This window comes from Sycon ciliatum, chromosome 2 (assembly GCF_964019385.1).
Source record: "Sycon ciliatum chromosome 2, ocSycCili1.1, whole genome shotgun sequence".
NCBI classification, from domain to species: Eukaryota; Metazoa; Porifera; class Calcarea; order Leucosolenida; family Sycettidae; genus Sycon; species Sycon ciliatum.
Genome location: NC_088644.1, coordinates 3,810,447 through 3,825,530, shown reverse-complemented (window position 1 = coordinate 3,825,530; position 15,084 = coordinate 3,810,447). Strand labels below are relative to the sequence as shown.

The following is a 15,084-nucleotide window of genomic DNA, read 5'->3' as shown; positions in this document are numbered from 1 at the left end:
ATAAATATCAAAAAGGGGTAAGATATGAGGTTGAAAGTGGATGTACTTGAAAGAATTGTAATAGCGATGAGGGTACGTCTGAAATGGAGAGATTCTCGTCAAATTCTATCTTGGCTGATCTTAGTAACCGTCTACACCTTAGCCTTCAGGACATCAAACATAGCTAGCTGTGCAGTAGGTAGGGTGAGGCTCCAGATTGGGGTGGCATATTCTATTGTGGGGCGTACATATGATTTGTACAATTGTAGAGCAAGGCAATGTTGGGGTAAGGTAGATAGCGACCCATAATTATACAGTCAACTTCGCTTATAACGACACTCGGCGGGGCATCAAAAAGGTGTCCTTATTCGCGAAGTGTCATTATACCCGAAGTCTCATTATATGTATTACAATGGGATGGGACTTTGCTCTGGGCACGGAAATTCTGTCGCTATTCGCGAATTGTCGTGAGGCCATGGTAAAAAATAAAGTTGATTCTCAGGTCATGAGCCTGTGAAAATCGGTGCGAGCGTCGAGCGAGCGATTTTTTATTTTAATTCCCACAATTTTTTTATTTCCAAAGATAGGGTCACACATGTGTACGTCACAGGTTCATATTTTATTATTCAGGCCAGGGAGTAGAAAAATACCGGTATTTTACTACTCCCGGATTCATGCCTTTCGGCTAGCCAGTGCAGGCTGTCGTAATAAAACGACTCATCTGTGTTCCATTCCCGTGCATGGTACATGCATGGTGCGACGGCACAATGATGATGATATGACAGCTGTCGCAAATCACACTGAGTATTACACTTGTTTTTTGAGGATTCCTGGTTAGCTGCTAGCTTTTCCCTACTCGAAGATGTTGCCGCCGCGAAATCTGGGGGTTTGTGTTCGTCCTGGCGAAAACCGTGTTTTGATCCGTTGAGGGAGACGAGAGATACAGTGCGAAGACGTTCGATCTGTCCGAGAATCGGCGAAGAAGAAAGCTTCGCAGACGACCCGTAGTGGTTGGGAACAGAATGGAACATATACCAGTCGATGCCTGTCATGTTTCGCATTGACCGTTTTCATGCACGCATATGCATGCATAGAAATTAAAAAAATCGTCGGTGCGCCGCCAAAAATCGATGCGCGCGTACTTGAGAATCAAAGATATTTTTTACCATGGCCTTATATCCGCAGTCGTTATTAGCGAAGTTGACTGTAGCACAATAGATTTACTGCTTGCTGAAATTTCTTGGATATGGTATTGAAATGATTATCGAACTTAAGATTACTGCTGAGCTGCACTCCTAAATGTTTACAATCCTGCTTGAAGTTTAAGTCTACATTGTCCATCTGCACAGAGTGTCCAGGAGGAAGGTCGTAATTGGACATTATACTTGACTTGTCTGCAGAGAACGTGCCGTGGACGTTTCTTGCCCACTGTTGGCAGCTCGCTAAATCGGCTTGGACATTGGCTAAGTTACCAGCCAGAATGGCTGCGAGGATACCATGCCTGCTGGTGCTGAGCTTGCCACCTATGCAGATGACACGACACTGTACCAGTGCATCTCTGCCACCGCCAGCATATCCGACTCTGCAACACAACTCCAGGAAGCAGTGGACGCCGTCTCACACTGGGTTCCAAGTGGAAGGTCATCTTCGAGCCATCCAAATCTCAGGCCCTCATCATTGACCTCCGCAAGCCTACCACAGCGCTCCCACCAGTTATCTTCAATGGCGTAACTGTTCCTGAAGAGAAGGAAATCAAGCTTCAGGGCGTAGTCGATTCGCCATTGTCCTACTCAGCACATCTCCGGGCCGTGGCCTTTAAGGCAGCCCAACGCCTTCACTTCGTGAAAAAAGGCTGCGCCCCTGTTGGACTCTAGCGGCCGCAAGGCAGTCTACAAAGCTCTAAAGGCTTCGTGCTTCGTGAGAAGTGGGCTAGATAAACCATGCAGACAGCAAAAGACAAAGACGTATTACTTGAAAGTTGAGCATTGCTCTAGCGTGTAGATCTTGGTGTAAGCGTACAGTGTCTCAGTGGGAGTTCTGCGGTCAAGGGCAAATATTCTTTTTTTAAAGACAACTTAACGTTCCCTTTAAATTAACTAAAAAGACCCTCTGATTCGTGACGTCCCGTGTTTTATTATAACACGGGACGAATCTGAGAGTCTTTTTACTACCTTTGCGAGACCCTCCAGTCCATTCAGAAAAAGATGGACTTCTAGCTTTTGGCCATTTAGACAGTGAATCTTGAGATGTCAGCCTTGGTGGAAGGCAGTTGCACAGCCTTCCGATTTTATGCAGAAAGAGAGAAGAGGAGATGCGTATATTTGGCGGGTTTCAAGAGAGAGAGAAAGCGAAAGAGAGAGAGAGAGAGAGAGAGAGAGAGAGAGAGAGAGAGAGAGAGAGAGAGAGAGAGAGAGAGAGAGAGGGAGGGAGGGAGGGAGGGAGGGAGGGAGGGAGGGAGGGAGGGAGGGAGGCAGGGAGGTTGGGAGAGGGAGGGAGGGCGGGATGGAGGGAGGGAGAGAGGGAGAAAGAGAGAGTGAAAGAGAGAGCTAGAGAGAGAGAGAGAGATAGAGGGAGAGATAGACAGAGAGACAGACAGACCGATACGCAGAGAGGAGAGAGAAGAGAGAGAGAGAGAGAGAGAGAGAGAGAGAGAGAGAGAGAGAGAGAGAGAGAGAGAGAGAGAGAGAGAGAGAGAGAGAGAGAGAGAGAGAGAGAGAGAGAGAGAGAGAGAGAGAGGAGAGAGAGAGAGAGAGAGAGAGAGAGAGAGAGAGAGAGAGAGAGAGAAAGAGAGAGAGAGAGAGAGAGAGAGAGAGAGAGAGAGAGAGAAAGAGGGGGAGAGAGAGAGAGAGACAGACAGACAGACAGACAGGCAGAGCGAAGCGAGTACGTGCACGGGGACTTGCACGATCTACGATAAGCAACTGCCTTGGCCTGTCTCTCCTCGCATGTCTCTATTCACTTCTATGGCATGTATATTTGTATATTTATTTGTAATGTTATCCACAGTGATCTGTGTGGCATAGCGGCGTGACGAGCGTTGTAGTAGGCAGGCACCAGTCGACTATGTTGAGGCCACCAGGGCACCCTGGCCTTGCTTGTCTCGGACACGTAGATCTACATGTCTACCCCCAGTCCCAGATGGGAGTGGGCCATGGGAGGGGCAGAAGTCTTTTTCTTAGAGCGCCTGTTGCCAACTCCTTGCTGCTGCCTATTTGACATCGAATTTTGAGACGAATGGTCCATAGTTTCTTCAGGGAAAGGCGGATATCGAAATTTTTGTTGAAAAAGGAGCTACTGGTCGCTTTTTTCTGAACCATAATCCTATGCTGCATTGCAGTCCAAGATTACTATTAGATCGCCTACAAACTGCTACATGCAGTGATCAGGTCATCTTCCCAACTCTAGCTCCCAGTAAGTGTCCAGTACACGCTGTGTTGAGACAAGAAGCCTGTTTCTCCAGCTTTCAACTTGAGTCCTTTTGACCTGAAGCATGAGCGAGCAGTCGTCGGGGTTGCGGAAGAGATTTGGCTAAAAAAAGCCGAGAATCGAGCACTTCTTTGTCGTGGTTCGCGATACTACCCACTGTGAAGATGACGAATTACAGCTCAAAGATGGAACTCATGTTATCGTGCTCCCTGACTGTATTGTCACGACACCAGTCGAGCAAAAGCACAACGCCATAATTATTATAAAGTCTTGACTCTCGAGTACGTACCACTCACTACAGATTCATGTTATGATGTACGCGTACAGTACCGTTTCGGACAGCGATAGCGCTCGCACTACTAGTAGTTTACGGCTTTACGCGTCCTTATGTCTACTTGTCACTTGCGAAATGTGGCAGTGCTGACCGCACAAGGAAAATGTCAATGAAGTGCTGTATGACGACATTTTCTGTGGTCATTGGCCTTCACCGTTTCCTTGTGCGGTCGGAGCAAGGATATTTCGTAACTCTGTAGCATGGCGACTGACTTGCGCATTCGCGCGATTCAGGAGAAACAGAGAGGACCAGAAGAAGGAAGAACCAGCTTTTACAGCGGCACTTGACAACTAACTTGGCTGTGATGGAGCTGATCTAGCCCGGCTCCACGCACACCTGGACACGGGCATGGCATGTAGACAGTGTGGCATATCGTACCAGTATTAGGCAGTAAATTAATGACTTTCTGCACCCTGCCGGTATCCTTGTTGCTCAGGTTCGCCTTTCCCCGTCTGTGATCATTCACTTCAGTTATATTTGGCGGGCTTCAAGAGTGAGAGGGAGAGAGACAGAGACAGACAGAAAGGCAGAGCGAAGCGAATACGTGCACGGGGACTTGCACGATCTACGATGAGCAACTGCCTTGGCTCGTCTCCCCTGAGTCCCCTTGCATGTCTCTATTCGCCTCTATGCCATGTATATTTGTATATTTGTAATGTTATCCATGGTGATCTGTGTGGCATAGCGGCGTGACGAGCGTTGTAGTAGGCAGGCACCAGTCGACTATGTTGAGGCTACCAGGGCACCCTGGCCTTGCTTGTCTCGGACACGTACATGTCTACCCCCGGATGGGAGTGGGCCATAGGAGGGGGCAGAAGTCTTTTTCTTAGAGCGCCTGTTGCCAACGCCTTGCTGCTGCCTATTTGACATCAAATTTAGAGACGAATGGTCCGTAGTTTCCTCAGAGAAAGGCGGATATCGAAATTTTTGTTGAAAGAGGAGCTGCTGGTCGCTTTTTTTCTGAACCATAATCCTGTGCTGCATTGCAGTCCAAGATTACTATTAGATCGCCTACAAACAGCTACATGCTGTGATCAGGTCATCTTCCCAACTCTAGCTCCCAGTAAGTGTCCAGTACACGCTATGTTGAGACAAGAAGCCTGTTTCTCCAGCTTTCAACTTGAGTCCTTTTGACCTGAAGCATGAGCGAGCAGTCGTGGGGGTTGCAATTGCGGAAGAGATTTGGCTAAAAAAGCCGAGAATCGAGCATGTATGACGACATTTTCTGTGGTCAGTGGCCTTCACCATTTCCTTGTGCGGTCGGAGCAAGGATGTTTCGTAACTCTGTAGCATGGCGACTGACTTGCGCATTCGCACGATTCACGAGAAACAGAGAGGCCCAGAAGAAGGAAGAACCAGCTTTTACAGCTGCACTTGACAACTTGGCTGTGATGGAGCTGATCTAGCCCGGCTCCACAGACACGGGCATGGCATGTAGACAGTGTGGCATATCGTACCAGTAAATTAATGACTTTCTGCACCCTGCCGGTATCCTTGTTGCTCAGGTTCGCCTTTCCCCGTCTGTGATCACTTCAGTTATAAGTTATTTGGCGGGCTTCAAGAGTGAGAGGGAGAGAGACAGAGACAGACAGAAAGGCAGAGCGAAGCGAATACGTGCACGGGGACTTGCACGATCTACGATGAGCAACTGCCTTGGCTCGTCTCCCCTGAGTCCCCTTGCATGTCTCTATTCGCCTCTATGCCATGTATATTTGTATATTTGTAATGTTATCCATGGTGACCTGTGTGGCATAGCGGCGTGACGAGCGTTGTAGTAGGCAGGCACCAGTCGACTATGTTGAGGCTACCAGGGCACCCTGGCCTTGCTTGTCTCGGACACGTACATGTCTACCCCGGATGGGAGTGGGCCATAGGAGGGGGCAGAAGTCTTTTTCTTAGAGCGCCTGTTGCCAACGCCTTGCTGCTGCCTATTTGACATCAAATTTAGAGAAGAAATGGTCCGTCGTTTACTCAGAGAAAGGCGGATATCGAATTTTTTGTGGAAAGAGGAGCTGCTGGTCGCTTTTTTCTGAACCATAATCCTGTGCTGCATTGCAGTCCAAGATTCATTATTAGATCGCCTACAAACAGCTACATGCTGTGATCAGGTCATCTTTCCGACTCTAGCTCCCAGTAAGTGTCCTGTACACGCTATGTTGAGACAAGAAGCCTGTTTCTCCAGCTTTCAACTTGAGTCCTTTTGACCTGAAGCATGAGCGAGCAGTCGTCGGGGTTGCAATTGCGGAAGAGATTTGGCTAAAAAAAAGCCGAGAATCGAGTACTTCTTTGCTGTGGTTCGCGATACTACCCACTGTGCACATGTGAAGCAGCTCAAAGATGGAACTCATGTAATGTTCTCGTGTTAGCTCCCGGGACCGGTGAAGAACCCCCCCCCCACTTTCTGAATATTTATTTTATAAAGTTTTCATTTGAAGTTATTTTTGGTTTGCGTTTGAAAATCTTTATTTTACAAATGTTCTGGCTGCCCGTTTTGGATCCATCAGTTGCCTGATGATCGTAGTAATACTAGCGACTTCAGTCCAAAATTCTAAAATTGGAATTAGGGCCAACAAATTACACGACTGGAAAGAGAAACCTCTGCAGAGCACACACAGAAAATTTCATGGGTATATCTTGTCCCAAACCGGAGTTATCAGGCCACAAAGTTGGCATGCAATCGTCGGAGGCCATGTAATGCTGAGCAATGGCACAAAAGTGGGTTTCCCGGACCTCATGAAAGCATGCATACACAGTGAATGACTATGTATGCGCGATATGCTGGTTTTTGGTGTTCTTGGAGGGTGACGGAGAAACCGTCGTACATGTAGATGTGGGACGGGACGTGCTCTTTTTCGATGCCGATGAATTGATCATCGAAATAATCACCTTCTGCGCAAGCACCTTCAGTATCTTGACGTGAAGAACATTAGCGGATTTACATAAAGCAAAATGTGACTGGTCTGCTCGCTCCGTCACGCAGAGCCCGTCAAATAGTGCACTCCATAGCCGACTTCAGCCGCTGCGCACAAATTCTTCAAGCTGCTAAAAACGGCTACGGAGGAGAACGTTACATGTACCATGAACCTATCTAAACGAGGGCTCTGAACACGATGGTGACTCGGTCATTGACGGGCAAGGTAGCTGAGGTGCCGAAAGGTTGCTTTGAAAACTAAAAATACGGAGCGATTATGAACGGTGAGATACTGTAAATATACAAAATTTTCGGCAGCTATTTAATTTCGGCTATATTCGGCACCGACCCAAAACGCCTAAATTAAAGGGGCACTCCGGCTTCATTTTCGACGCCGAGTTTTCGATGCCAAGACGAAGGTTGGTGAAAGAGAAGACCCCTCGAACAAGAACGAGTCTCCAGAAGCGATCGAGTCGAGCAGGAAGACGACTTTTGAATTTCGGCTGATGACGTAATGAGGGATTAGCTTGCCAGTGGAAATGCATCTGCGCACATACATTTCACATACTTCTTGGCCAATTTTCAATCGAAGAGGAGGTTGTTTTCTATGTTCTCTCAACGTCGTGAGCGATCCCGTCTTCTATACCCTTCCAGGTACCCTGAAGGTCCTCCAGAGGAGAATTTATCTCCAGCAAAGCGTTGTTGATCCGCTAAATTCGTCTCGAGACATATTCACCCAGTGCAGTGCTGACAAATGTAGAATGTTGAATCTGTGATAATTGTCGACGATGGACAGAAAGGTTGATAGCCGCTGTCGCAGGGAAAGTGAAGCTGCTGGAAGTAACAACGGGGAGCTTGTTAGCATCACTTGATCAAAGCAGCTAGACGGAATCGGGGAGTACTGAATATTTGTCTCGCCCTCAGTTTAGTGAATTTTATGATCAGAAAATTTTTCGATCAGGATCCCTTCTACAAGATGTGTAGTACAGGTGATTTCTGAACTTGACGATACGGAGACCGACCAGTAGACCTACCAACAACGTGTACCTGCAGGAAATTCACCCAAGGCTATTGCTAATGCTATCCTCTTCAGTGGCTGTTGTTTTTTTAGTAAAAATATGTTCACTTCTCTCAACATATTCCTGCATGGCAGCAAGAAGGTGCGCTATGGAATTCAACGCCACAATCTTCGCCCAGCTGTGGATGAAGCATGGTCAAGTCATGGCAGTACATATACTTGAACCAGATGAGAAATTGAAGTTCATTTGTGATGTGAAGTTTGACAGCCCCAGTGACCGAGTCAAGCGTTGTCTTTTGCCGTGGCACAAATTGTTGAAGAATCCGAGATGTTCTTGGAATTATGCACATGGATACTACCAGAAATAATGGTGGCATGAACCACTGTGGAATGGGACAGCTCATGGAGAATACTGGAATAGCTCAAGTATCTCTAGGCGATTGTAAATCCTGTTCTGGCTGATAGCTTCGGCCTGCTGCGCCCGTCCATGTACAATGATGGGGAACATGCATTTCTGTTTTCTACATATTTGCTATCTACTGTACTGTGGTATTACAGTTGCAGGTCCCTTATATAGAAATATGTTCACCCCCCCCCCCCCCCCCCCCCACATACCCACATAAATATGAACTAACAATTTCACTGTTGGACTCGCCGGTGGCTAGAGAGCAAAGGATTAATTTATAGCAAAGAAAAGGACCAGGGAACTACAAGTTACGCTATAATGTCCACGAACTATTTCACTGTATTTGAAATAATTTTGTTTGATACCCTGAGAACTCTGAAACTTTGCAGCACTGTGGATTATATGTGGATACAACATTTATGGAAGGAACACATAGTTCAAATAATTATAGCACTGGATTGTTGAGATTGTGAGCACATTCCAATCAGTACTCTACATATTTATAAGCGGTGGCAATCGTTAGGAATAGGTCGTGAGTTGTCAGAGTGCTCTAGTATATGAGAGAATGTTTTGTTTGTCTAATCGACGGCTCGTTTGAAGCCAGAGTTGTTTGAACTTGCTTCAGTCGACTTGATCCTAGACAGTAGTCGAAGGAGTACTATGAAGTATACACCAGGCGTAGTCTGTAAGGTATCTCGTGAGAATTCTGTCGGTACACATCAGGTATCAGCTTGCAAAGATGGCTCCTCTCTGTTTCTTGAAAGCCTGTATAGTAGGACTGTGGCTCCAGCGATTCCCTTCTCAGAGCAGGTACCATACCCAATACGGTCAATGCATATTGGACAAACCTGTGTGCACAACAGAAATAGTGGAGAGAAATCTCTCAGCTCATGAACACATCAGTGAAGTTTGAACTGCCGTTGTTTGTGGCCATCAGTATAAACCTATCGACTATAAGAATAATGTGCAAAAAACCCTCTATAACTACAGCTGGGGCCATGGAATTATAAAGCATCTAACTTAGGGAACTGCCAATTCTGGTCGGAGTTGCGTTCGAGGCCTGCAATTCATGATGGCTATTGTATGTTGCATTGACCAGAGATCATATAAAACTTCCATGCCACATTGAAACACGCACTACTTTCGAGTACTTTGGTATCCCCCACCAAATGGGCATTCGTTCCCGGGGTGGCAGGCGCCACCATTCGTTATGCCTGGATCAGATTTCATTGACCCCAACTGTCATGAAGAATCATTTTTACTTCGACTGGATTTCAGTACAAGTTAGTTGTAGAACTGCAGAATAAATTTTGTTGTATTTGGGCAACCATTTCTCTACAAACGCTCTATTTGGAAAAGAATTTTTTTAATAAAATACATGTCCAAATTCCACATTTACCCAAATCGGAATACTTGATCACGTATTCAGTCTTACACGGAATGTTTAGAAAACGCCAGGGAATAGGAATTTGCTAACGAGAACTCCAGGCCAGGGTACTAGCATACGAACAAAACAAGATAAAAACTCACCAGTATACTTGTAGTAATTCATGTCGGTGTAATATTCACGATAAGCAACGAGGCACCCTCCGATTTGGTCAAGCTGCTTTGAAGTCTGGTTGTTCAGGTGATACAAACGGGCTCCCTGTTGTTACTTCCAGCAGCTTCACTCTCCCTGCGACAGCGGCTATCAGCCTCTCTCTCCATCGTCGACAATTATCACAGATTCAACATTCTACATTTATCAGCACTGCACTGGGTGAATATGTCTCGAGACGAATTTAGCGGATCAACAACGCTTTGATGGAGATAAATTCTCCTCTGGAGGACCTTCAGGGTACCTGGAAGGGTATAGAAGACGGGATCGCTCACGGCGTTGGGAGAACATAGCAAACAACCTCTTCTTCGATTGAAAATTGGCCAATAAGTGTGTGAAATGTATGTGCGCAGATGCATTTCCACTGGCAAGCTAATCCCTCATTACGTCATCGGCGCTCGCTCGGCCGAAATTCAAAAGTCGTCTTCCTGCTCGACTCGATCGCTTCTGGAGACTCGTTCTTGTTCGAGGTGTCTTCTCTTTCACCTACCTTCGTCTTGGCATCGAAAACTCGGCGTCGAAAATGAAGCCGGAGTGCCCCTTTAAAACGCCGATGAAATTTTTCACAGCATCTGTCGCACTATACCATGCCCTCTACGTTCGTACCCCACGCCGAAAATAAATCGCTGTCGAAATGTCAAAAATCGTGAAGTGCCGAAATTTTGCAGCGCCGAAATTTTGTATATTTACGGTAGACAGTTCGGGCGGCGAATGACGCTGGTGGGCCCGTGATTTCTGGCCTGGAGTCCGGGACTGAAGAACTGAACACACAATTCAAAGCTGAAATGGAAATCGGAGCTGCAGGTCTTCGAGTCTGACATCGTTATGCTGTCGTCTACGACCACTGTCCTGAACACAGCAGACGCCAGTGTAGACATTACTGTAGTCTGACAGCTCTGCATTGGCATGCCATTATTATTAATGTTCTGTGCGGTCAGCGTTGGTGCCTTTCCGTCAGTGAAGAATGCTAGTATAAAGCTCAACTCGGCGCCGAGAGTCTACAACTCACGCAGTACGAGTTACACGGATACCGCAATGCTGTCGTCTATCACAGCGGTCCTAATCGTCACAGCACGCGGAAGCGTAGATATACATGTAATATTGCACTCTAGGTGCCAGTAATACTAATAGCCATTATGTCTACGCTGTCGTGTACTGTGATCAGGACCGCAGTGATGGCTCGAGTACTCTTGTACCCTTGCAATCGATTCATTAGACGGCTCTGCCTCAGCATATCACGTTCTGTGTGGTTTAGCGGTTGGTGCATTTTCCATCACAGCCTCAGGAGAATGCTCTGAGCCTGAGGACATAGAGAGAGGAATGTGCCATGTGGTTCCGCGGCAGACTGTTGCCATTAACAGAGCTTCTGGTACGACCCGACACCTGGTCGCTAGCACGTTTTGTCTGTCAGTGTTCCTCTCGACAGGTACGCTGGAAAATGGGAGCTAACTAACTTAGTAAACTCTTTTAAAGCACTGGCTGGTATCGACCGATACTGCATATTTCTCCAACGAAGTTTTGTGCGGAAAGCACAAGGAGTAGAATGGGCATGCACTGGAAGAAGAAGCAGAAATCCAGCAATGAACAGAGAGATGAGGCGGTCTGCCTTGAAAGACTGCTGTCGGCTGAGCAGTACAGCAGGATGCATGCTGCTGTTGCTGTTGACGTTATATCAGCGTGTGAACGTCGCCGCGGAGCTCATCCAGGGTGATATCAACACTGTGTATGAAGACACGGCTTGGGATAATCACGAGGACACGTTTTCCTTTACATGGACGTCTGTTTCCTGGCCGGTACAAGGCACAGGCGCCACCCCTCATCCGCGTCCATTACGCGTGTCCGTGTCCAGTGGAAATGCAAGCGCGAACCACCACCTGACTGTGTTAGTTCGATCACGAAATGCTGCAAGAGAAATTTTCTGGTCGATTCCATTCAGTGCCGAGGGGCCTGGTTCTGCAACATATAAGAATAGCTCCAGAATCATTTGCCCAAATCTGCCAGTCAGTACGGACTCGGGTCGAGTGAATGGCACAAAGAACTCAACAGCTGGCGTTAATCAGACAGTGCTGGTTGAAATCGCAGCCACGACTGAAGTCAGGATTGGATACACACTCCTTGCAGCGCCGGTGGACGATTTTAACCTAGCTGGAGGAAAGAAACATGCTGTGAACCTGAGCCCATCTAGTCCAGTTTACTACAGTTACAGCTTTCAGCCCGGTGATGACCAGGTAACAGTAGAGATTGAGGCAAGTGAGTCAACCTGTGGCATAGCATCCGTGCAAGAAGCGTTGTGCCCAGTGTTTGACCTGGCAAGCAATATCCAGTACTCGGGCGCATACCAAACATTCAGCTCGTCTGCAACATTGCTGGTGCAGCGCACCGACTTCCAAACTGACTCATTCTACATTGTACTGGCGGGTTTGTCAAGTGATGCACAGTGCAGCTCCAGGCATCGTCCTCAATACGAGGATGGAGAGGATGCGGCACCATTCTACAATGAAACAGTGTACATCCGAGTCGCAAAGCATTCACAAAGTTATGCAACGCCAGTCATCGTGCCCTTGGTAATCTACTTTGGTATCTACTTCTCAACGTTGGTTACACTCGTCATTTACTACTATGTATATAAGAAGGATATGGGCGATGTTTCGCTGGCTGGATTTATCCTAGGCTCTGATGTACATGTAGTGATCCCAGACACCAATAATGGTGCAGGCCGAAGCAGAGAAGAATCGGTTCGAAGCACTGCTTCAGTCTATCATGGCGCCCAAGATACTGTCCCTTGCGCAGGAAGTGGCAAGCCAGAACTGACATCAATGAGTGTCAATCACCAGCATTTTGCTGGTGGCGAGGACCAAGTTGAAGCGGCAACTGAAACTGCTAGAGCCCAAGTTCAACCCTCTGCACAGCCACCAAGAGCAGCAGCGGATACAGAGCAGGCAGCAGTGGATACAGAGCAGGCAGCAACGGATATAGAGCAGGCAGCAACGGATATAGAGCAGGCAGCAGCGGATACAGAGCAGGCAGCAGTGGATCAGGGACCGGAAAATACACGTTGCACACCGCCATGCAAGGCTAGGACCCCAACTTTGAGCTTAGCTGATGTTGAGAAGACGCCACCTGAAAAAATTGACAAGCAACTCAACAATTCACCTTGGCTGATTGGTATCGTTGGCATCTACTACGGAGTTCCAGTCATACAGTTGGTAGCCAACTATCAACAGGCCATTTTCAAAACGGGAGACCAGGATCTCTGCTACTTCAACTTCCGCTGCAATCGCCGCTATGGACGCCTCACAGCGTTCAACGCCGTCTTCAGTAACATTGGTTACATTCTGCTCGGCATACTGTTCATTCTTCTGACCATACGCCGTCAGAGGGTATTCACACGCACTGTTGAGCACAATCTCCAGCGGCTGACTTCAACAGGTGTACTGCATCACCAGGGTCTGCTGTACGCCTTGGGCCTGGCATTGTGCTTGGAGGGTGTTTTGAGCGCATGCTATCACGTATGCCCGACACCAGTGAACTTCCAGTTCGACACATCCTTCATGTACGTCATCATTGTGCTCTCGTTTCTGCACCTCCACCAGGGCCGAAACCCGGATGCTATCAAACCAGCACATCATTTCCTGGCGTTTCTATGCACAGTGGTCGTCATTGTCCTTGCCGGTGTGCTTGGAAACAGCCAGGTGTTTTGGATTATCTTCTTCATTGTCTACGTGGGTGTTGATCTGATTGTTCACATCCGGATGTACTACACCGCCGAAAAACGTCTGAAAGAGAGATTCACCGACGCCAGGCAGGGGAGATCTAAACTTTGGGAGACCTATCCGCGGCGCGTTTTTCATCTACTGCTATCGTTCCTTTTGAACTTGGGCCTGGCAATATATGGCATCGCGGATAGGCCAGGGGACTTCCCCACATACATGCTGGGGGTGCTAGGAGCCAATCTCGTCTTGTACGTCCTCTATTACTTCATCGCTTTAAAGGCTTGGCACTGCGAAAAATGTTTGTGTGCAACATTTGTTTATGGCGCGGCCTCTGTTGTCTTCTTCATCCCAGCAGGGTATTTCTTCAAATCAAACGTCTCGAACTGGGCCGAAAGTCCTTCTGGCTCACGAAAGCTGAACCAAGACTGCCTGATATTTGATTTCTATGACAACCACGACCTTTGGCATTTCCTAGGAGCCATTGCCATTTTCTTCTACTACCTCATGTTGTTGAGTATCGACGACCCGCTCGAAAATGTTAAGCGCCAAGAGATCCCAACATGGTGATTGTTGTAAAATTAATGTCAATTATGGCTTTTTAGTCTTTTCCTTGTTTCTATATTATCATGGTCAGTGTGCCATGTTCTAAATCAAATGATGTGCCAAAATATGGTGCTAGCCAGCTCATTCACGTTTCAACACAGACTGTGTTTCTTTGTCTTTGCGCCTGCATATACTTTGAGGAGGGTTGCTACAATTTGTCAACTGCTGATGAATTATTTCTTTGCTACTACCTCTTCTCAGAAAATCACTGGCCACCAAAACTTGACCAGTTTTTGTTCATCACTATACTTAATGTCTGTCCAAGGCTGCCCCAGTTTACAATACCTGTTCTGTCATCACGTTAACACAATCATTCATTCTGCATACTTAGACTACATTTTAATACTTCCGTCGGTAATGGTGCTGTATGACATTTCCTCTTAGCCCTGTCTTCTGTTTAGCAGCTAGCAACTCAGCACTCATATCGCCGTGCATCTTGGTTTCCTGGTCACTTCTTATACTGCAAGTTTACTTTTGATTTTTCCTCTCTATTATGGCCTTTAAATTGGTGCGATTCTTTTACCACTCAAGGAGGGAATCTCTGAGACAGCTTCAGTAACGCAACATAAAACTTGCAAGTACGAGCATGCGGTGTCCGTTGTAAAAGTCATAATTATAGGCTACCAGCACCGACAAAGGGAATGAAGGAGAAAGATAATAGATGGCTGAATTTAGAGAGAGAGAGAGAGAGAGAGAGAGAGAGAGAGAGAGAGAGAGAGAGAGAGAGAGAGAGAGAGAGAGAGAGAGAGAGAGAGAGAGAGAGAGAGAGAGAGAGAGAGAGAAAGAGAGAAAGAGAGAAAGAGAGAAAGAGAGAAAGAGAGAAAGAGAGAGAGAGAGAGAGAGAGAGAGAGAGCGAGAGAGAGAGAGAGAGTGCGAAAGAAAGAGAGTGAGAGAGAGATAAATCGCCTTTATTGATTGCACTACTTCCTTGTTAGAGGAAGTGCGAGCATTTGGTGCCAGAACAAGCGAGTTTCTTTCCTCCCTGCAGCAAGAGCAAGCTCTTCCATTTGCATTGAGCACATCCTCAGACGGGGCAACCCGGCTGATTCGTGAACATACTTGCTCTACTGTCAGATATGATTTTTATGGTGTTGTTG

General features: G+C 47.1%; 1 protein-coding gene and 1 long non-coding RNA gene across 2 annotated transcripts; one reads left to right on the top strand and one right to left on the bottom strand.

Annotated features, from left to right (window-relative positions):
- Positions 1-8,294: 8,294 nt before the first annotated feature.
- LOC135808295 (uncharacterized) lies at positions 8,295-10,187 on the bottom strand. The gene is made up of 2 exons (XR_010552072.1): positions 9,605-10,187; positions 8,295-8,922 (listed from the first exon to the last, which is right to left on the bottom strand). It is a non-coding gene; the product is annotated as an uncharacterized LOC135808295 (long non-coding RNA).
- A 765-nt stretch (positions 10,188-10,952) lies between these two features.
- LOC135808305 (SID1 transmembrane family member 1-like) lies at positions 10,953-14,572 on the top strand. The gene has a single exon (XM_065321476.1). The coding sequence runs from the start codon at positions 11,252-11,254 to the stop codon at positions 13,949-13,951; it is 2,700 nt and encodes an 899-aa protein (XP_065177548.1). The 5' UTR covers positions 10,953-11,251; the 3' UTR covers positions 13,952-14,572.
- Positions 14,573-15,084: the final 512 nt, after the last annotated feature.

Coding starts and splice junctions, on each gene's coding strand:
- LOC135808305 (XM_065321476.1), top strand. CDS start 11,252: ATGAACAGAGAGATGAGGCGGTCTGCCTTGAAAGACTGCTGTCGGCTG.